The sequence below is a fragment of the Schistocerca nitens genome, chromosome 8 (genome assembly GCF_023898315.1).
Source record: "Schistocerca nitens isolate TAMUIC-IGC-003100 chromosome 8, iqSchNite1.1, whole genome shotgun sequence".
NCBI lineage: Eukaryota > Metazoa > Arthropoda > Insecta > Orthoptera > Acrididae > Schistocerca > Schistocerca nitens.
In genome coordinates this window covers 471,148,225-471,174,357 of record NC_064621.1, presented here as the reverse complement: position 1 = coordinate 471,174,357, position 26,133 = coordinate 471,148,225, and the positions used below count along the sequence as shown (strand labels likewise).

Below are 26,133 nucleotides of genomic sequence, written 5' to 3'. Positions count from 1 at the left end.
ACATCAGATCTATCCTCCTTTTTATGCAAAGGTATAACAATAGCATATTTCAGTCTATCAGGGAAAATGCCCTGTTCTACGACATTAAAATCACTTTTCTTGAAGCGTTGAAACCACTCACGACACGTTCTTTCACTAATAGCGTACTTAGCATACGTACTTGAGAGCATTCAATGAGACTCAGCCACTGTTTTCTTCATACTGAAACAAAACAGTAACACCTCCCGCAAATGACGAGAATTAGGCTCGTAGACTGACATTTTCAATCAAGAACAACTTTATGATGCAGACACAAATGTTTGAATGACGTTATGTTGACCGAGGTCCAAGCTAACTGCCTGACGTCTGCGATCTGTTTCTTTCGCAATGACATTTAAGTCGATATCTGCAACTGCACGATTTTTTCCCCTAATGTTTCTTCGATGACTGGACACGAGATGTAGTACAGTGATGTGGGAGTGTCAATACTTCTCAGAACGGCAGACGTATGACAGTAAACAACCGTAAAATTAATTATGTAACTTTTCTTTTTCAAAGTAATAATTAAAACCTTATGACTACCCGTCTTTTATATCAGACATTGGGACTACTCCAAAGTGGAACAAGTAACTAGTCTTTCAGGAAGCGTCCGACATTACTTTAAGAAACGGCGATTTCTGCACCCTTCCTTGTTCGATAGCCAACAGTTTCGTAATTTCCTTATAAACTGGTAACATTTTCCTTGTTGACCCGAGGGCGCAGCTGTCTACGCCGTATTTTTCCTCCCGCAGACAGTACTCTTATTTCAGGAGTAATGAATTCGTAGTACACAAAAAGGTCCTGACGTCAAAAAATGGTTCAAATGGCTCTGAGCACTATGGGACTTAACATCTGAGGTCATCAGTCCCCTAGACTTAGAACTACTTAAACCTAACTAACCTAAGGACATCACACACATCCATGCCCGAGGCAGGATTCGAACCTGTCGCGCGGTTCCGAACTGAAGCGCCTAGAACCGCTCGGCCACCGCAGCCGGCGGTCCTGACGTCATCTGATAGTGTATGCAGTGTATATAGTTTTCTGAAACAATGTGTGTGTATAGTGTGCATAGTGTGGCAGTGACTGGGAGGGATAAATGAATGAACAGTGTATCATTAGCCTTTTAAATTATTAAATAAATTGTCTGTAAAAAAGTATCAGTAGCGACAAACCGAAAGAGGTAGCACTGTTTTAAACAGAGTGGCCTTGGACAGTGTGTTCAGGAAGATGGAGGCTCCACTCTTCATCAAGCCATCCTGATTAAGAGTTTGCATGGTTTCCCTAAATTACCTCAGATAAATGCCAGGGAGGTTCCTACTAATAAAACCACGGCAGATTACCTGTCCATCCTAGCAATACTAGACCTGTAAGTATGTGAATGTCTGTATATGTGAATTACTTTATTTTTGGTTTGTATTCAATTGTAGTACTGTGACATGTCCAGTATCCTTGAAAAACAGATCTACAGACGAATAAAACTACTATTACTATTACTACTACTACAACTACTATTCATACTCTTCTACAGTTACAATACAGTGGCCACGATTTTCAAGGAACTCTACGTTCATTAGCGACTTGATAATCAACAAAATTTCGAAAGATTGCAGGGCACTCTCACTTTTGTCATGCTGCTTAATGTTCATAGGGAAGGTGATCTTTATTACTTGGTTGCTATATTTGATATGATCTGACTTCATTCATATGATGAAATGGTTGGCACTAGTTAACGCTCTTGTTTGTGAGCTCTAGTGAAGGCATAGCAGTTGCTTTACCTGTGTTCGAATGAAGAGGGTGCCGAGTTAATTGACAGCAGTAAAAGCATATGGTGACAGAGCCAAAGGGAACTTTTTGTGCGGAACCTGGTGAAAACGTTTGCCAACAGCCAAGTCCCCCCGTCTCATTGTGTACACACAATGGGTGGCGCCGGTCGGTCAGCGGCCGCGTCCAGGTAGGCTGACTAGCGCCGAGGAGTCGCTGCAGCTATGAGAGGGGCATTGTAACGTCTGATGGCCGGCAATAAAACAGAGTATGGGCTCCTGTTAGATAGAAAGCGGATGAGGCGGCTGAGAGTTTCTGCGGATTCTGTGGGACAGGGCAGTGGCACCCAGGTGTCCAGACTCTGCTACAAAACATACTTGTGAAGGTACTAGGCTTGTAGCGAGTTTATGCCTGTTATCTGGAAAGTTCGAAATGGACACTACAGGGGAGATAACGATCTTTTTATGGAGGGCTGTGGTTCCATCCACATCATGCTTTTAGCAAAGACAGGGCGTAAGCACATGGGAAAGAGGGCGTGAAGCTGAATCTTTTTTCCTTTTCAATTAATTTTTAAAGTCGCTGGTTGGTCAGATCTGTGTATGCACAGCACGGGGGGGGGGGGGGGGGGGAGCTGTTTCCCATCTTCGAATGCCGAGCTCCAGTTCATGATTGGCTTGTACTAAAGTGAGAGTAGTCTAAGCATGCAAATGTGCTATGCTACCGAGCTGCGGAGGAAAGCTGTAGAGAAAGAGAAAACTCTCTTGTACTGGCACTTCGATAGTAAAGAATGGCAGGTCTTTACGTAGACGATGAGACTTGTGCCCTTTGCTAGTGTGCTACTTAGAGCCTGTACCAGTCACGTTGACATATTCTGTCACGCATAGTCATGTCACGGACTCATTGGTTTGGCAGACCAGCAAACGGGTCCACCTGCACACTGGAATCCACTGGAGTTTCAGAGGCACATAGGGAAGTATGTACCTGCATTCCGAATCAGCCAAACGCGAGACCGGGTACTTGCATATTTCCAGACGCGCGCCGTTAATAACAGATTGCCGCTGTCCATGACCGCAGTCAGCAAGCGCATCATACAGTGCCACCCTCACCTGCAGAAGGGTAAAGTATTCGCTGTTAAGGCATAGGGCTCCAATATATACTTCTCAGCACCCTGTTTTTAGAGCCATATTGTTCGTTATGGAATAGTAGAGTACAGATGCTTGATAATAACATAGTTTTTGGGCCATACCACAGATTCACGCTAGTGTGGTGCGTTGATCCCCAGTTGATCACTTTGTTAGCCATAGACCATATATTAATTAAAGTGTTTGTCAGATAAAAGTGTTTTTGTGGATTTTTTTTAGCCATCTTTTGTCATGTGACATTAAGAATGAATAAATCAGTTGTTATTTAGCTCACAACTCCTCCCAGTGTTCTGATTTCCATTACCTATGCCATTTTATTAAAGTCTTGGTTGCAACTGAAAGACCCCAGAACCTTGCAATTTTTGTTTCGGAATATCGGCTCTAGCTAAGTACAGTTGTGCTCCTTAGTTTTGCATTGGTCATTTCCAGGAATTGTATCATCATCCACTCGACATCTTCTGCTACATAAAGGCTTCCTCTAGAATTTTCCATATATTACGGTCTACAGCTACGGGGATCAATGTTTCTCGTGCATGTTTTCGAATGCCATCTACCCCGCTTTCCACTGCGTCGTCACCTCTGTCTTTCCTTATCCCTTGTAATGTAGGAAAATAATTTCTTATCTCTAGTAACCTAGTACAGGTCATCCATCTGCTTGGCTACAAGTCCCATCCACCTTCATTTCATTGCCACCACTGCCATAACTATGTCTTCACAGCAGTCTGTTTCCAGGTTGAAATTGTTTCTTTTCTTTTCTTGTTGATCATCCATATATTGACTCCAATGATACAAGAACTCGACTCCATTGGTATTTTAACATATTGTCTTTTCGATGTTATCTTCAAATGTATCCAGACATTTAATAGTGGGCACGTGCCCTACCTTCGCCTTTATGCAGCTTGAATTCTGCTGTGGACACTTCCAACGAGGTCTGTGGAAGCATGGCAGCCCATTCTTGCTCAAAAGCCGAAACGAGAGAAGGCGGTGATGTTGGAAATGGGTTTTAGAGCGATGTCGATGTTATAACTCATCCCACAGGTGTTCCATTCGGTTCAGGTCGGGGCTCTGGGCAAGCTAGTAAACTTGAGCAATGTTACAGTCCACAATAATTGCCTCACAGATGTTGCTTTACACAGTTGCATTGTCATGCTAATATAATCATCGTCTCCCAAATGTTCGTCTACTGTGCATCACACACAATGCTATAAAATTGGTTCATAACCTTCAGCGTCTAGAATTTTCTTAATCGCAATAAGGGAACCACACTCTAACCACGAAAAACACACTCATACCGTAACACTGCCTCCTGTGTACTTCACTGTTAGCACTACACAAGATGGAAAGTAATAACGTTCTCCATGAATTCGCAAAACCTAAATCTTTCCATCCAACTTCCACTGAGTACAGTGTGATTTATCACTCCACATCACACCAAATCATTCGTTTACAATCACTCACTGGCCGGTGGCGTAGCTATTTACACCACCTCAACCGCCACTTACCACTAACTACCAAAATGTGACTTTTGAGAAGCAGCTGGACCACTGTACCCCATTCTCTTCAATTCCCTACGCACAGCCGTTATCCTAGATGAACTGTTAGTAACACTTTGAAATTCACGAATGATTCCTGCCGCTGATTTTATGGAGTTGTGTACAACCACTTTCCGCAACGCTCGACGTTCCCTGTCATTTCTCATTAGGGAAGCTCGGTCAGAAACAAGAACAACCAATAGCATTTCAGGATAGCGGGAGCCAACAGGATTGCTTCGTTTAGGATGAGCCTGTGAGAGGTCTGGCGTAAACATTTTTGTCTTTGGTGTTCTGCGGGCGCTGTGGCAGAATGCGGCATTACGAAAGCAGAGTGTTTATATGTGAAACATTACGGGAAGAATTTGTCACCCGATGATTCATGGAGCAACATACATTGTCACTGCAGTAATTTTTGTGAAAGAGGTGAGGGAAATAAAACTAGACCAATATTTTCAATACGTGAGTGCTCGTGTAGCTGGCTTCTGCTTCTGAAACTATCAGGGATTGTAAAGATTCACCGAAAATGTTCTTGTAATTTGTAGGATTCAGTGTATTGAATAGCTGTCTTGGCGAAGGGTGTTGCTTGCTATAGTTAAAGTGTAGGGGAGAGCCGAACAAAGCAGCCATGGTGGGCAAACTAGCCATTGGACTCCTATGGGCTATAAGGTGCTGGTATGGCACGGGAAATGGCTTAACTTATCCTCCCTGGAGGGGCCAATCACCCCACGAAGCCTAACCTGTTTGCTGTGCCGCTCCTCAGAGTTGTAATATTTTTTGTGGATTTTAGTTATCCTGATCGAAGGTAAGTGGTTAGTTTGTATATTTATTGTGGCGAGGGAAAGTGACTTACGCTTTTTTAATGAACGTGCGTTGAAAGTGTCATATCTTGATTCCATAATCCCATTTCGGTATTGAAATTTTGGTCATACTATTTGAGGGCATGCAGTTTTTGTGTAATGACATCAATATGGGCAAAGCGGCCATCTCGGCAGCGGTTTCTGGCCACTTCGTGTAGGGAGAAAACGTAACAGCAACGGCCAGAAGGAGGGCTCCGCGGCGATGCTTGCAGCAAGTCATTATAACTGTCACCTAGCAGCGGCAAATAAAAAAGCTGGAGAAAAAGAAGGATAAACGAAAATCAGCCGAAGAGAAGAAATGCAGTAAAAAGAACCCGAAAAGAAGGGAACCCAACCCTAGAAGAGTTCTTTTTGACAATAACTATGAAGTCGGAGTGCTACATGTACTGCAAAGAAAAATTTTCAGATCCAACGCCCGAAGGACATTGGATTTGGTGCCAGTTGTGGTCCCTGCGTGCCCAAGAACACAGTTTGACTTTTATTTGTGAAAAGTCTAAATAATTTAATATGTTTTACAGTAAAATATATTTAGTTCTTTGCTAAATAGTTTTTTTTTTATAATAGTTTTTAATCCCACAATTTTGAGTTTCAAACTTGGCGGACACTTTGCCCAATCATGTTAGGAAAAGTGGCCATTTTGGCACTTTTTGAAAACTGAATTGTTTAAAGTACTTAATTTGATCCTAAGGTAGTTATATCCGATATTATACTTTAACAGTAGCAGATTATAATTACGCATTTCTATGCATTTCTGACTAGTGCTCTTCAGCTTCAAAAATGGGAATATCTTAGCCTGGACACTTTGCCCGGCTCTTCCCTGCAGGGTGAAAAGTATTTAAACCGACAAACTCTGGGAGGTTGTAGGGGACATCAAAACAAATATTTTTCCCTAATGTCATTTTTTCCTATGAGGATTATTTAAACCGGTGGAGACCGTATTACGCTCTTCTGTTGTTAGAGGCTGTATTACGATCTTCAGTTGTTAAAGGGCATATTACGCTCTTCAGTTGTAGGCAACTGCTGTCCACCAGTGTAGTAGTGCATTGTCTCTGTTTACTAATGGAGCGATACACCTGGATTGAGTACACTGATATGATTGGTGCATAATACGTAGCGCACCACAACGGACGAGCTGCACAACGGGTTTATCAACAATAATATCCTAATCGCCGTATTCCGCAGCATACGACCTTTGCTGCGGTGTACCAACGTCTGCTTGAGACTGGGTCATTTAGCAGATTACCTGGACGGGGACGCCGTCGCACGGTAAGAACGCTGCAATTTGAGGAAGCTGTCTTGCAGCATGTGGAGCGGGATCCTTCAATCAGCACTCATGCAATTGCACATAACATGCGACGAATCAGACGAATGTAAGAAAAGTCCTTATAGAGCATTTTACTTACAGCGTGTCCACAACCTGGAACCAGTTGATTATGCACCTAGAGCACAGTTTTCGCAGTGGTACCTGGAACAGTGTGAAATGCATATCCTACATTTCCATCCTCTGTGTTGTTTACCGATGAAGCAACGTTCGGGCGTGATGGAGTCTTCAACATGCACAATTCGCATGTCTGGAGTGAGGATAACCCACATGCCACAGTTACTAGCGCTCAACAAGTGCTGTTCTTCGTTAATGTGTGGGTCGGTGTTGTTGGGGACTGTTTAATTGGGCCGTATCTGCTACCTAGGTCATTAAATGACAGGCAATATTACAATTTTCTCGCCAGAGCATTGCCAGAATTGCTAGAAGATGTCCCGCTCCCTACAAGACAACGCATATGGTTCCAACATGACGGGGCGCCGGCACATTTCAGTCGTCGTGTGCGTCCATTCCTGGACCGACGGTTCCCAGAAATGTGGATTGGCAGAGGTGGTCCAGTACCATGGCCTGCTCGGTTCCCAGATATGTCCCCTCTGGACTTTTGTGTGAGTAGAGATGCGCAACCCTGTTTCCGCAACTCCTGTTGCATCAGAAGAGGATCTGGTTGCCCGGATAGTAGCAGCAGCAGGAACAATTCAGGATGCTCCTGGGGTTTTTGCCCATGTCAGACAGAACATGATCCGATGGTGTAACCTTTGTTTACGTGTCAATGGAGGCATTTTTGAAAATCTACTGTAACTGAAATTGGGTTGTGTTAATGTGTTGTCTCTTGGTCATAAAAAAAATGGAAAAGTGTTTGTTGGTTTAATTAATTTGCCACCAGAGAAATATTCCTCTACTGGTTTAAATACTCCTCATAGGAAAAAATGACATTAGGGAAAAATATTTGTTTCGATGTCCCCTACAACCTCCCAGAGTTTGTAGGTTTAAATACTTTTCACCCTGTATATTTTGTCCTTAAATGATCATTTAGTGAGACGTAAAGCGTGAAATATGGAAATTATGGTACTAATCACTTTCGGACACCATAACCTCAGTGCCCATTCTTTATTTTGCACAAAGCTCATTGTCACTCGCAATGTGGTGCGATGTTTGTCTTGACCGCTGAACTTATGAAACTTAAATATTCGATCGCAGCAACACGTTTGTGATAAGCAAGAATATAATCTGTGCTCTTAGGATCCTACCTGACCGCACCCTCGGAAATCGTGACGAATTCAGAATAAACAGAAAAGTATTCGTAACAAGGTTGGACACAAATATATTTGCTGGTTGTTCCACTTGCAGGAGTTTTATCTTTCGTTTTTTAATCAGACTGAAGTTACAAAATCGAAGAAACTCGTTCTTGAGAGAGCACGCTCTTATATTTAAAAACCATCGAATATTGCAGAACATATTTCCATTACAAGAAAAAGAAAGAATCAGAATCTCTTACAGACGTGAAAATCGGAAAAAATACGTATTCGGAATGATTTCCGTGATAGAACATGTTTATTGCACATTTGTTTTTGGGCTAGTGGTGCGCACATACGTGTCTTACTAACGCAACCTTCTTTGACGTTTTGTTCAAGTACAAACTACCTAGTAGCTTTCAGTCTGTTTGCTCGGTGTGTCTTCCTGCCATTAGATTCTGCCCATTCAATACACATCGTTCATGGTGGTTGTGAGCGAAGTAGTGTGAGGGACGGAGAGTACGGTATTTCAGAGGCAACGAAGGAAGGTTAGGTTTAACGTCCCGTCGACATTGAGGTTATTTAGAGTCTCGGCCCAAGCTCGGATTGTGACAAGGAAATCGGCCGTGCCATTTCAAAGGAACCCCTGGCATTCTCCTGGAGCCATTTAGGAAAGTCACGGAAAACCTAAATCCGTATGGTCGGACGCGGGTTTGAACCGTCGTCCTCCCGAATGTGAGTTCAGTGGCTAACCACTGAGCCACCTCACTCGGTCTGTATCAGAGAGAAGAATCGGTTAACTGTATTTGCACACGCGCTGGCTAAAATGCCACACATTTACACTAATGAAGAACAGACAGATATGGCGTATGTTTACAGCTTCTGCAATGGTAGAGCTCCTGCTGCTATCGAAGAATGTGACTGTAGATAATGCTTAGAGGCGAATGTGACAAAAATATGTATTTTTCCATTGATACTTTATACAAAACATTTTTAATGGTTACTGTTGTGCTTGTGGACATGTGTAAACCTGACAATGTATTGAACAATACAGAAAAAGCATGACAATGTGCATTAAATGTGTTCTATTTCGGAAATCATTCGGAACAGGGCGTCTGCCCATACGAAGTTTTTTGCTTCAAATGATCTACCTGAATATCGATCATTCCTCCTAGGACACCATGTAAACTTCAGGCTACTAAAGGTGCTTCATAATAAACTGTGGCGAATCGCGTACGGCGAAAATATAAATTTCATTACTTCAGTTGCAGGAACTCCGCCTGGGGTCATTTGCCTTGCAACAGCCACTGCCGGCCCCAAGCCCGGATAAAGGAGCAGGGTTGGGCAATGGGCTAACAACCCAATCCTATAAAAACTCTTTGTTACGAAAAACAAACTTGCCTCGGACATGGATGGATGGAATGGAATACGAAAACTGCAAAGGACAAACGGCACAAGATTTAGAAATTTTAATTTTGGATCTTGGTATGTTCAGAGCCTGTATAGACCAGGAACCATCCAGACTATGGTCTCAGAAATTAACCGATATAAACTGGACCCGGTTGCGGTACAAGAGACAAGATGGCTAGGAGAGGGAACTCACAGAGAGGATGGACACACACTATTCTACGGCGGATGTGTAGATAAACACGAATTCGGCACTGGTTTTGTAATACACAACACAGCAGCAAATTCGGTGAAGGAATTCAGAGCTGTTAACAAGAGAATATCCTACATAGTACTTGGAAACCAAGTGTCAGACATCACATTCATCAATGTTCATGCCACAACTGAGGATAAAACAGATGAGGAAGAGTTCTATGACCGACTAGAACAAACAATTGAGAGCACACCAACTAGAAATATCAGGATAGTGCTGGGAGATTTTAATGGAAAAGCAGGAAAAGAAGAATTCTACATACCAACTACAGGAAGGCACAGTTTGCATGATGAGACCAATGAGAATGGTCAGACGATGATCAACATAGCTATCTCAAAGAACCTGAGAGTAAGTTCGACTTACTTTGGACACAAGAGAATACATAAGGGAACATGGTGTTCTCTGGACGGAAGACCCACCAACCAAATAGATCACATCTTGGTGGACCAGCGCTATAGCCATAGAGTCATGGACGTCTGGTCATATAGAGGAGCCGACTGTGCGTCAGACCACTTCCTCATTGTGTGCAGGCTTAAACTCATGTTCACCTACATGCATAAGAAGGGGACACTAGAAACTGCTTTGAATGTTGAGAAACTACGAGATATTGCCATGAAAGAACAATATGCTATAGAAATCAAAAACCGTTTTGAGGTCCTAGAGACCCTAGAACCAAGAGGACGTGGAGGAAAGGTGGAAAGAAATAAAGTCCACGGTAGAAGAAGAGGAAATGGTTCAACGAGACGTGCCAGAAGGCTACAGAAAAGAGAAGGAAGATGAGAGAAGTGGCTACCTGACAGGGAGAGTGAGCTGAAAAGGGAACATTTTACCAACATCAGAAGGGAGACAAAGCGAATCCTGAGATCAGAGAAGAGAATATATCTAACCAGTTTGCTAGAACAAGTTGAGGCAGAGAGCGAAAACAAGAACTCAAGGCCATTCTTCCAATACATAAAAAATCGGAAACGTGGATTTCAGAGCCCAACTTTTTTCATTCGAGATAAGAATGGGAACTTGATAAATGAGAAGTAAAGAATTATAGGAAGATGTAAAAAATACTTCTCAGAGCTGTTGAAACGCCCAGACCAAGATGGGATATTACCCGCAACACTGTGGAGGAAAGGAAAAATGAAGAAGAATGGGAAGTTAGTAAAGAAGACGTGAAAATCGCAATCAAAGGACTCAGAAACAACAAAGTCCCAGGGGAGGACCGTATAACAACAGAACTAATCAAGGAGGGAGGCGAGAGCTTACACTTAGAGATATATAAACTGATCCAGTTGATATGGGAGAAGGAGACACTGCCAGAAGAATGGAAATTGACTTAATATGCCCAATATACAAGAAGGGAAGCAAAATGGAATGCGGTAACTACAGAGGAGTCAGCTTGTTGAATGTAACGTATAAGGTGCTGTCCATCGTTATCCTCAGAAAATTGCAACCATTCATAGAGAACAACATACAGGAGTACCAAGCTGGCTTTCGACCAAACAGATCGACAACAGATCACATTTTCCCACTAAGACAATTGTTTAAAAAAACATTGGGAATATGATAAAGATATCTACAGCCTGTTCCTCGATTTTCAACGTGCATATGACAGCATCCACAGGAATAGCCTATACAATGCAATGCGGGACTTCAGAATCCCTGAGAAACTAGTGAGAATGGTGCAAGCTTGTATGGAAGGGTCAAAAGCAGCAGTACGTTTCCGAGGAGCCGCATCAGAAACATTCGAGACTGAGACAGGCCTCAGACAAGGGGATGCTCTCTCATGTGTTCAGCTCAATGTCATCTTAGAGAAAGTAATAAAAGGGTGTGGGCAACAGGAGTGGGCTGGAGAAGAGATGGATGGTAACTTCAATTGTCTTGCATATGCAGATGACATAGTACTATTAAGTGAATCAAAGCACGAGTTGAAAGAAATGTACCAGAAAATGGACAATCCTGCACAGAAGGTAGGGCTCAAGTGAATCGAGAAAAAACAGAGTTCATGCAATTACGAAGAAGACAACAGCAGGTAGAATTTCTTGAGATAGATAGCAAGAGGTTCAAGAGAGTAGACCAGTTCAAATACGTGGGATCTTGGTTTATCACGGACAACAACATAAAACTGGACATCAAGGAGAGAATAGCAGTGGGAACGAAATGCATGCATTCCCTCAGAGAGACGCTCGGCTCTAAATCGATCTCAGTGAACACTAAGATGAAAATCTACAACACAGTGATATGCCCAGCAGTAATGTACGGTTCAGAAACATGGAGCATGACTAAGCGAGAAGGGAAAAACTATTAATATTTGAAAGAAGAGTAATGAGGAAGATAGGGGACCAGTTTTAGATAACGGAGAATGGAGTAGGAGGAAAAACGAGGAAATCTACCTTCTGATGCGACAACCAGCTATCCTACAGAAGATAAAGAGCAAAAGAATACAATGGGTGGGCCATGTAGTCCGTATGCCCGATGGAAGACGGGCGAAGATGGCACTAGTGGGGAACCAAACACCAAGTGCCCCATTGGACGACCAAGGCAGCGCTGGATGGACGAGCTGGCGAAGGACCTAGCAGCCCTGGGAATTGAAGACACCTGGAGGAACTGGACACAAAACAAGAAGGAATGGGGGCAGTTTGTGGAAGCAGTGCGTGGTCTGCAGGGCCTATGATAGCTGAATATCTATCTATCTATCTATCAGTTGCAGACGTAACCCCGAAGGCATCAACATAGTGTTGTACTCTTGATTAATAATGTTACATTTTCCCAACACCTATTTTTCAGAAATACATTATGGAGTGAGTCTTGCTCCTAAGTCTTCATACTTTAGACAATTCATCCTATTTTCGGGAGCCATGCCACCAGGAAAGAAAAGATCATACAAAGAAGTTTTCTGCCATGGGCTTTTACCATTACAGTTGATAAAATTAAAGGAAAGGCCCATTGTACAATACAGTGCTAACAGTAGAATGTATGAAACCAAGGAAATGACAAGACCACTGGAAAAGACATTGAATTCTTTAAACACAAAGAGGCTGCACTGAAAAGTTCACGCATGGGTTCACCAGGCTACATTTTCCAGTCAACAGAAGCTGGTCTTGAAGTTCCATACCGAATCGATCTACGAATCGCTGAAGCCAAGAAACCTAACACAACAGAAGATCTCACCAAGTCTCACTCACTAGATACGTTTTAGAAGAGAAACACTTGGAAAAGGTAAACAACAAACTGAAGTCGTATCAAGGACATGTATTTGGGCACTTCGGGCGCGGTACTCAACGAAATAAGATCAAGTCATTTTTTGCACCGCATGCAAAAGAGTCGAATACTGCATTTTGTTCGCAGCTGCTAGTCTATGTTAAATATATAAAAGACGACGGCCTAGAAGTATCACTGGGCACTAGTACGCGCAGCGCAGATTTTTCCAATCATTGAAGGATTTTGTTGAAGAAAATGAGATGCATTGGTCGGAGCTGGTAGTTGATCTACAGACGGAGCACCTTCCATGTTGGGCGTTTACTCTGAGTTCAATACACTGATGAAAGAAGTTGCTTCAGATGCAAAGTTCAGCCAGTGCATTACACATACTTATCTTTGGCAGTGAATACACTACCACCTGATTTGTTGAATGTAAATGCTCTTGTTCCACGCAGATGTAACGATGACCATAACGTGGCAAGTTGTTGCATAGAGCGCTCGAACTTCAACAGTAAATTGCTTTGTTTCTGGAAAGAGCGAGCGCTGAAAAGGAGGAAAAGAGTTACATGCCACAATAAAAGATAATATAGGTATTACCACAGTGGAATATCTCGCCGATTTCTTTGTAGCAATAAGCACGACTTACAAGGAAATGTGGTGAATATTTTGACAGCTTGCCAGTTTCCTTCGCAGATTGGAGCTTTATCAACGCAGGGTTGAAGTTCAAGACATGTCGATGTTCCCAGTACTGATAGAGATTCTCGAGTACAACGATGAGAAATACTGATCACACAGGAAATGGGTCAGCACTTATCATCAGAAAAATTCCATCAAAAACTTTTATGCTGGACTGGAGAGGTTTAAAGGGAATATCTTAAGACAGTGAAGTTGAAGTGAAAGCAGAACTGTTTGGACCACGTGAATGCAACAAAATGACAAAAGATTTTCCAAAAACAAGCCTAACAACATTTTGGAGAAAGGTTGGTGACAAGTATCCTTTATTATCAGAAAAAAGGCTCGAGTGCTAATTCCATATGACACAATTTATAGGCGTGAAAGTGGATTTCCACCTATAATACAATGAAAATAAAAGCGAGGAACCGACTGAACTCTGAACACGGTTTGCGATGTATATTGGTCGAGAACAAATTGAATGCAAAATAGATTGTTAGAAATAATCGGTACCAACATTCTCACTGACTTATTATTTCTTGGTTTAATACAACACCTACGCACACATTTGAGTTTTATGTATTGAATGTTAACGAAAGGCAATAATAACAATCCAGTTTTTTAAAGTAGGATTGTACAAACAAGTTTTTCAGGCTAAAATTTTGTAGATACTAAACTTCGTTGGGGGTACAGGTTTCTATATGACTTCGTTCAAAGGCAGTGGTCTCAGAAAGAATGGAAACCACTGTTACAGGACCATTATTTTTCACCTACATAAGGCAGGAAGATCCGCGATCGATGCCGTCGTATTTATTACACGCCAAGTCGCAACGTTAGATCACTAGCGAAATGCAGAAACACCTGCGGAACATCGACGCTTGGTCCAGGGACTTCCAGGTGACCCAGCACATGAAAAGATGCAATGTATTGCGCTTTAATGTGCAGAAAATCCAGTTTTTAAATACACGACGGAGTAACAAAAACTAGAAGCAGTCAAAATCATTAAATATCTGGTACTACGCGTATGGAGCGATTTGAAGTGGAACGTCTCAGTTGCAGATTAAGGTTTCGTTCTGTGAAGGGTGAAGGGAGGGGGGGAGGGGGGGGGGACGACTATTTTCTATTGCGCTCATCAAACATAAATCGAGGAACCTACGTTTCTGACGTACCAAAGATGCCTATGGTTTTAATAATAATAACAATAGCCGGCCGCAGTGGCCATGTGGTTCTAGGCGCTTCAGTCTGGAACCGCGCGACCGCTACGGTCGCAGGTTCGAATCCTGCCTCGGGCATGGATGTCTGTGATGTCCTTAGATTAATTAGGTTTAATTAGTTCTAAGTTCTAGGGGACTGATGACCTCAGATGTTAAGTCCCATAGTGCTCAGAGCCCAGGCAATAATAACAATAAAATACGTAGAATATTTTAATGTAATTATAAAGTGTTTTAATCTCACAACAAAACTTTGTATACATCAATGCATGCATTTACATCTACATCCAAAGTGTCAAACCACTGTTAAGTGCATAGCAGAGGGTACTTTCCCTTATACTAGTTATTACGGTCTCTTTCCCTTCCATTCACGTATGGGGCATGGGAAGAATGACTGTTTAAACGCCTCTATGCGCGCTATGATTAATTTGATCTCTTCCTCGTGATCCCGGCGGGAGAGATATGCAGGGGGCTGGAGCATATTCTTAGTCATCATTGAAACTTTGAAAATCTGTTAGCAGCACTTCTCAGAATCCTGTGACCTTTCGTGCTCCTCTTGTCTATACAAGTTCAATATCAGTCCTTTTTCATGAGTCCCACGCAATTGAGCAATATTCTATGACGGGTCGTACGAGAGTCTTGAAAGGGATTTTCTTGGTAGACTGACTGCATTTTCCCTCGTATTCTACCAGGGAACTAAAGTCTGCCACCCTGCTTTACCTACGACTGAAACTATGTGATCGCTCCATTTCATACACCTACAAATTTTACACCAAACTGTAACCTTTGCAAGACACTGAAATCTTATTAAGATCCTACTGAATATTTGTGCAGCTGTTTTTCAAAGAGTACTTCATTATAAATAACTGCAGCTTTGTCAGCAAGATCATTACTGTATCATTATGTTATACAACATGACCAGAATGTGTCGCAACACACTTCCCTGGGCCACATCTGAAGTTATTTCTACAACATCCACAAATTTCGCTTAATACCCCATATCTTCGTAATTTCGATAAGAAGTGTATGTGTGGTACTGAGTTAAAAGCGTTTTGGAATTCAAGAAATCCTGCCTTCCCCTGAGTTCCTTTATCCATGGCTTTCAGGGTCCCTTGTGAGAAAAGCGAGTGTTTGGTTCCACAAGATAAGATTTTTTTCACGTATTTCTCAACATCACTGACAGTAATATCTGTATCACTCATCTTTGCAGTGGTGCGATAACTGAATTGGGGGCAATATCCTTGGATTTTTCATTCTAAGGGAATATTTGAAAACGGAGTTTAGCATTTTGCTTTTCCTTTCCTAACCTCAGTGTCAGTTCCTGCTCTTCCATGACTGTCTACACTTTAGACATTAACTTTGCTGTAACTAACAGCCTTCACGTATGACCAGAATTACTTTCGATTTTTTGAGAGATCTTTCAACAATATCCTGCTACAGTAGTCGCTGAAGGCTTTACGCCCTGCATTCTTGACAGCCAAACGCGTTTCATTCAGTATTTCTCTACCTACTGGCCTATGCTTTGTTTTAAATCCGCACTAGTGGCTTACGCACTACTTAAACTAACTTACGGCAAGGACAACACACACACCCATGCCCGAGGGAGGATTCGAACCTCCGAGGGGGGTAGCCGCGGGAACCGTGAAAAGACGCCCTAGATCGCACGTCTACCCCGCGCGGCAACGCCCATATAAGACAACTAATCTTTGGTGCAGTTGTTAGATCGTTTACTGTTGCTTCAATGACAGGTTATCAAGATTTAAGTGATTCTGAACGTGGTGTCATAGTCGGCGCGCGAGCGATGGGACACAGTATCTCCTAGGTAGCGACGAAGGGGGATTTTCCCGTACGAGCATTTCACGAGTGTACCGTGAACATCAGGAATCTGGCAAAACTTCAAATCTCCGACATCGCTGCAGTCGGAAAAGGGTCCTACAAGAACGGGACCAACGACGACTGAAGAGAATCGTTCAGCTTGACAGAATTGCAACCCTTTCGCCAACTGCTGCAGATTTCAGTGCTGGGTCATCAACAAGTGTCAGCGTGCGCACCATTCAACGAAACATCATCGATACGGGCTCCCGCCGTTGATGACTGCACGACATAAAGCTTTTATGCGTTGCCTGGGGCCGTCAGAACCAACAATGGACTGTTGAATGGAAACATGTTGCCTGATCGGACGAGTCTCGTTTCAAAATGTATCGAGCAGATGGATGTGCACGGGTACGGAGACAACCTCATGAATTCACGGACGATGCATGTCAGCAGGGGACTGTTCGAGCTGGTGGAGACTCTGTGATGGGGTGGGGCGTGTACAGCTGGAGTGATATGGGGGCCCTGATACGACTCTGACAGGTGACGCCTACGTGAACATCCCGTCTGATCACCTGCATCCATTCATGTCCATTGTGCATTCCGACGGACTGGGGCAATTACAACTGGAGAATGTGACACCCCGCACGTCCAGAATTGCTACAGAGTGGCTCGAGGAACCATCTTCTGAGTTTAAACACTTCCGCTGGCCGCCAAACTCTCCAGACATGAACATTATTCAGCATATCTGGGATGCCTTGCAATGTGCTATTCAGAAGAGGTCGCCACACCGTCTTACTCTTATGGATTTATGGACATCCCTGCAGGATTCAATGTGTCACTTCACCTCAGCACTACTTCAGACATTAGTCGAGTCCATGCCTTGTCGTGCTGCGGCACTTCTGCGTGTTCGCGGGGATCCTATAGGATATTAGGCAGGTGTACCAGTTTCTTTGGTTCTTTAGTGTACTTCAGTTCGTCTCGAGTGGCCATTACCGGAAACACTTAGTGGCGTTACGGTGAACAAGTACGGTGGTGACTAAGGAAAACGTACCTCACTCTGAATGATTTCAAGGCAGCTGTGAATATACTTTCAAGGATTTCAGCGTGTCCCCGTGAAACAACGCTACAAAAATTCATAACAAGCTGACAGAAACGCTCTCACTCCCAAGTGTAATAGTATTGTGGTCGACTAATACGTCTTTTCCTGCTCTAATGTTCTCTGCAGTACTGTTGTTGACAGCAGGTGCGGGTAGTCTGTAAACGTGTATCTTTCCTGGCTGGTTCAAATGGTTCTGAGCACTATGGGACTCAACATCTGAGGTCATCAGTCCCCTAGAACTTAGAACTACTTAAACCTAACTAACCTAAGGACATCACACACATCCAAGCCCGAGGCAGGATTCGAACCTGCGACCGTAGACTGAAGCGCCTAGAATCGCTCGGTCACAGCGGCTGGCTCCTGGCTGGGTACTTCTGTACTGGAAGCCATCCACGTACGCTAGCAATTGAAAAGAGTTCTGTGGTGACATAGCTTGTACCGTCCGTTGCCAGTTTTGAGACGCTCAGTTTTCACCCTAAATTATTTTCCAAAAGTTATATGAGAAGTTTGGAAATTTATGCATGTGAAAATATCTACATCTACATGGATACTCTGAAAATACCATTTAAGTGCCTGGCAGAGGGTTTATCGAACCACCTTCACAATAAACACTTTTACTATTTCTTTTTTTTTTTTTTGCGCGAGGGGGAGGGGGTTCGGGGAGGCAGATTGTCACAAGAACAATTGTTGCAGTCCCTATGCTCTTGGCACGATCGCAAAGAGTGACGCCGATATGCGAGCGTCATTGGAACACAAGATACTGGTTGTCGAGCAGAGAGACCACCCTCATGCAGCCGTTGTGCCACTGTGGAGCTTGAGATTGCGTGCCTTACAGTCCGGTTAACTGTAATTACAACTGCACCCGCTGTTTGATGCGGGTCCCTTCTTGCCTGTTGCACAAATGTAGCAGACGTCTGTTGCTGTATTTACCGCGTTTGACCACCTCCTCTCGTTCTGCAAGTGGTGCCTGTGTTCGCAGAGCTCTCCCCACACGTGAACGGGTTGGTGAAAGGGAGGGCATCCGGCAACCGTTTAAATTAACCGTGTACAACCCGTTAATGACCGTGTCGACGCTGCATCGATGCAGGACAAAGGAACAAGAAAAAGTAGAAGAATACCTTACTAAATATTTATATGCAGTAATTCATCACTTAGAAAGAAAATATTGATGGCACAAAAGCTCGGCGGTTCTATGAAACATCGCGGCAGTCTGACAATCGGCTAGTTTCAAGTCTGAGAAACCAGCCGCACAGACGACGGACTAGCTTCGGCAGTGAGCTAGGTCCGAAACACACGCGGCAATGCTGACGACCGAGAGACGACAAACGCAACAGTTAGGTAAACACAAATACACTTCGACGGAACGCAGAAACAGTTTTACGAAATAGTCTGTGCGGAACAGTTAGGGATGTCTTTTAGAAAAAGAGCGGAAAGGGGTAACCACGGCTGCGGAAATGTGTACGAGTGAATGGGCGCGCAATTGAGCAACTGATCGGCCAGGTGAACCAAGGGCCCACCAACAGTGTCTCCTCAACGACCGTTCAGCGAACACTGCTGCCTTGGAGTCTCCGCAGAAGCGCCTGCTGCATGCACCCACCTTGATTGGTGTTCATCGGTGATGAAGACTGGAATTTGCACGCCAATATTGCAACTGGGCCGGCCGGTGTGACCGAGCTGTTCTAGGTGCTTCAGTCTGGAACCGCGCGACCGCTACGATCGCAGATTCGAATCCTGCCTCGAGCATGGATTTGTGTGATGTCCTTAGGTTAGTTGGTTTGAGTAGTTCTAAGTTCTAGGGGACTGATGACATCAGATGTTAAGTCCCATAGTGCTCAGAGCCATTTGAACCATTTTTGAACTGCAATTGATCGTCCACTGAGTGGCGACAGTTGCCCTTCTCAAATGAATCACGTTTTATGCTCCATAGGACAGATGACCATTGCAGTGTACGGCGTGAAACGTCTGAAAGCAAACACCCTGCAGCCAGGAGGGAACGTTATGATCTGGAGAATGTTTCGTGGAGCCGGCCGCGGTGGCCGAGCGGTTCTAGGCGCTTCAGTCCGGAACCGCGCGACTGCTACGGTCGCAGGTTCAAATCCTGCCCTGGGCATGGATGTGTGTGATGTCCTTAGGTTAGTTGGTTTGAGTAGTTCTAAGTTCTAGGGGACTGATGACCTCAGATGTTAAGTCCCATGGTGCTCAGAGCCAATGTTTCGTGGCATTCCCTGAATGATCTCGTCATTCTGGAAGGGACAGTGGATCAACACAAGTATGCATCTATCCTTGGACACCACGTCCACCCCTTCATGCCGTTTGTTTTTACTAGGCACGAGGGCATCTATCACCAGGGTAGTGCAACGTATGAGTTTACCGTACTCCCCTGGCCACCAAACTCCCAGAATTTAAACCTAGTCGAGAACCTGTGTGCTGCTCATGCCCTGGATCTTCAACCGAGAAACCTAGGGTAGCTGCCCATGACACTGGGGTCGACGTGACTCCACATCTTTATCGGTGTCCGCCCCAATAGCTGAATGGTGGCGTGCTCGGTCAGAGGGTTAGCTACCCTCTGTAATAAAAAGCTGAGTGAATGGATCAACAAATAACCTGAACGGGTGTCATCGGACGTCCGCACCGAACAAATTCAACGAGCAATATAGAACAAAATGAGATTAAAAAAAGAAAAAAATAGTCAGCGTAACGGACTGCTGTCCTAAATGGACTGGGTTCGATTCCCGGCTGGGTCGGGGATTTTCTCCGCTCAGGGACTGGTGTTGTGTTGTCTTCATTATCATTTCATCCCCATCTGGCGCGCAGGTCGCCCAATGTGGCGTCGAATGTAATAAGACCTACACCAAGGCGGCCGGACCTGCCCCGTAAGGGGCCTTCCGGCCAATGACGCCAAACGCTCGTTTCTATTTTCCATCCCTATCGGTACCTTCCAGAACCTCACTGAATCTCTCCCTGCACGTCCTGCAACTGTCCGATCTGCAAAAGGTGGTTATTCAGGCTTTCGATGGGCGGTCACATTAATGTGACTGGACCGAGAAACAGTGGCACTGAAGGTTAAATGAAACAAATCGTCATATCTTCCAACAGCTAGTTTGTAGATTATTCAGAAAACGAGATTCATGAAACGTGATAACTGCTCTGGGTGCGAAAAATTTTCTGACTACTACAGACTCTTTGTGTGAAGGAACCTTACTGGTCAATGTTACGTGATTTATAAGATCTTCAAAATCTGAACTGCTATTAACGTAAACGTCAGGCAGTACTTAACTCGGTATTGCATTATTTCTAGCTTAAGAACGACCTGCCCCAAAGAAATTCAGCACAATTTGGTCCTGTCAGCGCGAAGCAGCATTTTGAGGAAACATTCATTCCATTGCTACGTCACATCGAAGTCAAAAAACTCGTATTGTCAAAGTAGGTAACAGTCACGCTATTTGGAACTGATATTTTAGGGAGCAGCAAGAAAAACTGACACTACAACAAACACGCTCGTCAAAAATAGCTCAGAAATTTATAGGGGGCCAAATGAGAAGCTAAAAACTCTAGTCACGACTGTTTTCCGCCTGTTACGACTTTGTGCATTTCCTCCAACGAATATGCAAACGAAATAAAATTGTGAGTAAATGGGAAATGCGATTATAATTTCACATTACTTATATCATCTAAGCAAAAAGCTTTGAATCAATTGAATATGTTCTCATGGCTTGCCAGTTGGGACGGGTGAGGTTCAACATGCAACCATGTCCCTGCGGTAAGTCCAGGGTAGTTCTACATGGCGAAGAGTGGTATAATATAGATGAAATATACATTATACTGTAGGTCTTTTTTTTGTAAGTATGGACTGGTATAGAATAAAAAAGTTTTTTTTTTCAATTTGAGTCAAAAGTGGTATATTTTACGGCTTGCACATTAGAACTTTTAGACCCTTTACGCTTTTGTAAGCTAAACCCTCTACATACTAATCCATAATATTTTTATAATGCAAAAATACACGTTTAAAACGAAAGGGAGGGCCGTGGCTGGATGACCAACGGTTCGGCTCACCTAAACTATTAGATGCGGCTCATTATACCGGACGCGGCAGCTCTTCGGGAGTGTACATTATAAAAACTACAATTTTTTTTTTCTTTCCATTGGACTTTCTGAAAACCATGTTCTATGGTCTGCAACTTTGACTGCATGACATTACGGCTGAAATGAGACCGTTTCCTAGATACTGTGGAGACGAAAGGGTGTTTTCGGTAAAACTTGGAAAGATTACCTTGTTTTGACATAGCATTTCTACCGTATCCCTTCTGAGAATTGAAACGTATTGGTGCTTAACCGATTTAGAATTTAATGATCTACACTTTATGTATGGGCTTACTTTTGAATTAAAAACTTAGTTTCTGAGAAATTGGAGGAAAACCGAAATAAGTATGAAAAATTTCGAGATTTTTTCAAGGTGGCGGTGGGAACTCCACTCGGAAACCAGGACAAATTCGGATTGATCGTAAGTAAGATTAGCTTGAGTAATTAGAATAGTTTCCAGAACTCCACTAATTTTTCGAAGGAAAAGCTCTAAGGTGGTGCTGAACGGTAACGAACATGACAACAGAGTGATACAATGAAAGTTTATTTTATGTTTGTTTATTTAGCTCGTATAGTGTAAGTTTTTATCGCTGTTTGGTTAAACGAAGATAAAACTGTGATTTTGCTCATTCATGTTTACCTTGATAACATAAAGATCGCTATCCTTTATATGTGTATGAATTGCTCCGCGCGACCGCTCCAGGGCTAAGCGCTATTCCTGAACTATCAACAAAAGATCTGCTACATGAGTTCTGTCGTCTTCTTTCGGTCACAAAGATTAACATGAGAAGTTATTAGTATGATTCATAACAATATGTGCTTTTTAATGACGATAAACATAAATCGCTAAGCAAAAAATCTATGCAGTTGACATGCCCCAAAAGTAATAATATTATAGAAACGAAACGTAAATGATCATGATGGAAACGACATTGAGAAGTTTACACAAAATCAGTATAGTTATCTCAGGACTCCCCCAGTAGACGATAACACTGACTGAACATGTCATGGAACAGATACCTTGAAAACTTTTAAATGAAGTGCATAATCTTGGAGAAGCTAAATTAGATTTAGAGAGAGCAAAATTCCATCTTCAATGTAAAGAATATCTCTGATACACTATGTACCAGTAGGTGTCAGAATCAACGAGCTGCGCGTTAAGATATATGCATACACAGAAATGTAATCACGATGAGGTTTACAATAACATGGATTAACAATACCTGTGACGTTAGATACGGCGGTAGCAACAGAGACACATATGACTATAGCGATTACAGTCACTACGACAGCAGCCAGCAAGAGCTTTGACAAGGCCATTTCACAGGCTGATCACAGCGTCCACTCCTATCAAAATTTCCCTGTGGAATGCATGCTTACGCCTCATTCGGTCTTTTAAATGTCCCCACCACTCTGCACCAAAGAGTTTCGGTGGGAAGCGATGCTACCCGTCATTTCTGTTATCTATGGCTTCAGTGACTCTAGATAGAGACAACTGACCTCACAGCTCGTAAAATCTCGGGCTCTGTTCGATCTGACGATCGCCCAGCGATCTAACTACTTCTGTTGGTACTCTCCTATGTCGTGTCTTAGCGTTTATAGTGTACTGTCCATTTTAATTATAAAAATAACTACAAACCTGTACTGCAATATCTATTAGTGTGCATTCATACATAGTAACAGCAACTAATAAATAAAAGATCGCGATCATAACTCAGTCCAATTCTCTAGTTTCGTTCCTCGTGCGAACTATTGAGGTGTGTTGTATTATTTTCACGACAGATCTATCCATCATAATTTAGTATCATAATCGTCCATGACCGTCAGTTTAATATAATTTAGTTCGTTTATTATGCATTTAATTCTCACTTAATTTTCTGCCTTGTCCCATCTGGATATTACCAACTTGTTTTCAAGCGTATTAAATGCTGGTAATGTCTTTACCTATTATTCTAATATGTGAACCACTCCGTCTACAGGCCACAAGTGGCCCATAGGGACCATCCGAACGTCGTGTCATCCTCAGAGGAGGATGCGAATAGGAGGGCGTGGGGTCAGCACACCGCTCTCCTGGTCGTAGTGATGGTATTCTTGACCGAAGCCGCTACTATTCGAGTTGCTCCTCAATTGGCATCACGAGGCTGAGTGCACCCCGAAAAATGGCAACAGCGCATGGCGGCCTGGATGGTCACCCATCCAAGTGCCTACCACATCCGAGAGCGCTTAACTTCGGTGATCTCTCGGGAACCGGTGTAACCACTGCGGCAATGCCGTTACCCCATTCTAATATGTGAACAGAGATTGAAATAAGAGTTCTTGGGCCTACACGGCCATGTCAAGCTGAATAAAATTATTTTGGATATTAGGCCACATACATCATTGCAAAATACTAAAAATATCCAAACTTCATTTTAGTTGTTTTGGTGTCTTATAATGACACAGCCTAACACCCAGCATTATTTTATTCAGAACGCGAAAGCCTTATTTTTTACCCACTTGGTAAATCATAACAATCATACCCTGAAAATGTTCGTAAGGCATGCAACATTTAACATATCAGTTTTATGTACATGTGACACTGTTCACTCACCATGGTTTTACCTGTAGTGGAGCTCCACTCTGCGGTTCTTGCAAGAAACTTCCCAAACATTGTCATTAATTTTGCAAACCCCTCCTGGGGAAACACATCGGCGAAGCTTGAGAACTTCTATGAGTCAAACGTTTCAATAAACTTTAAGTCAGGCAGCGGATCGAATCTGACGTTTAACTGCATGATTACAGTATCTAACATCTGTATTCATCCTTTACAGATGTTTCTGTGCAGTTTTCCTCGGATTATCACATATGCGTCCTGCCTCATATCATATTGTCTCAAAGCCATTTTATCTCTTAGTGCGCAGCTTTTCTTTGAAGTCTTCGATTTATTTGCTGAAAATTGTAACGTTTTAAGATTTCGATTGCACAATGTTAAATGTAACGCCTGTCAGTGAAAACAGTTCTACAAACAGACGGAAAAGGAAGACTGAAAATCTCGCCACATCATGAGAAACTAACGTGCTTCATTAACAGCAGGTGTGACCCAATTTGTGGATCCTCCAAAATATACTCGTATAAATCTTCAGGTTTCATTCCTATGGTCTGCCACAGTTTGAACCAAGCGACATGAATAACGCCATCTTGTTGGTGCGAGTTTTCTAAATCTCTTCTTCACTATTTCAGGTTTGTTCTTTTCAAGGAATGGACAAAGAATGTTACAAATTCAAGTGGCCTGCCAGAGACTATCTCCCCAAATGTGTTCATCTTTTGGTTTCTAAACATCGAACAAGAGAGCGACACAGAGATTGGACGTGGGACGGTAGTAAGTATTGAACTCGAGCCAAAGGCTGCGCATTCTGTGCACTGTCGTCTACCCTATGAGAACAACTGACACTCACTGTGCCTGGAGGGCCATTTGATGCAGGACATATTGCGAAGTTGCAATACTTTGAAAAAAAACCTTATAAAATCCATAGTTTTCGAGACAGTGTAACTGAATTTGGCATGGTTGTTAAGGCACGTTATATGGATACACACATACGTCTACATGCTTATTGAAGTTATATGTTTCAAATATAAACAACTGATTTTTTTTCAACAAATGTCCCGTTTTTGAAAAGTCTGTCAGAACGAAATTAATATATTTTCGTACAAAGTTTGATATACCATTGCTACAGATATCTGTGGAACACATTATTGATATCTTCTTTTGCTAGAGTTTTACAGCTCTCCAAATTTCTGTGAAAAACAAACCAAATCTTAGGACTTTTCTCTTACATAATTGCCTTACTATTGTAGTAAATGAAAATTCATTCCACAGAGTGTTTCATTCTAGTACTGACTAATTGCATGCCAAATTTAAGTACTATAATGTCAGTCGTTTGAGAGAAAAAGGTACATAAAGTTGCCAAAATGTGAGTTACGGGAACCTGAACCAAAGATTTGACAGTGCCTCTTCATCCACAAGCATTCTTTTCTTTGTTTGCACTCTTAGGTTAACCTGAGTTTCAAACTGAGTATCAATAACGTCAGCTGGATTTGCCAAGAACAGCCAACAGATGAATTAACTACATATAATTGCACCAACTGTTGGAGTCGCGTTTTTTCCTATGTCCTAGAAATGATAATTATTGTTGTCCTAAAAAGTAACTAATTCCCGACTTTGTTTCACTGCTTCGTTGCAATCATCAGGTGGTTCTGATGATGGCGGAAAGGTTATTCTCCGAAATATCGTGGGACTTCAACGATCGCATCCGGCTGGACACCCGAGAGCTCTGCAAACAACACATACGCCGGGAAAGCCTCCGATCACATAATCCTCCTGTTATCGATTTCCTCCAATATCGGCAGTGTGGAAGTTCTTGGATCAAATCCTAGCCTCTGTAGAGGCCGTAGTTTGCCAAGAACAGCACAGTTAAAAACTATACAAGCATCATACGCTGCAACTTCATCAGTAGTTGTGAAAACAAATGTTGTTTGGAGACATGGTTTTCCTGGCAGAGAAATTA

At 42.9% G+C, this 26,133-nt stretch overlaps 1 protein-coding gene across 5 annotated transcripts in view; it reads right to left on the bottom strand.

The window, feature by feature from the left end:
• Nucleotides 1-22,984, bottom strand: part of LOC126198831 (vascular endothelial growth factor receptor kdr-like) — a 609,899-nt gene extending 586,915 nt beyond the window's left edge. For 3 of the 5 annotated variants that reach the window (XM_049935408.1, XM_049935407.1, XM_049935406.1), the window contains exon 1: nucleotides 22,813-22,984. In XM_049935408.1, the coding sequence (XP_049791365.1) occupies nucleotides 22,813-22,909 (97 nt within the window). In that variant the 5' untranslated portion in view covers nucleotides 22,910-22,984. The remainder of the gene's footprint in view (nucleotides 1-22,812) is intronic. The other 2 variants (XM_049935410.1, XM_049935404.1) reach the window with 1 other exon arrangement.
• Between the last annotated feature and the right edge of the window lie 3,149 nt (nucleotides 22,985-26,133).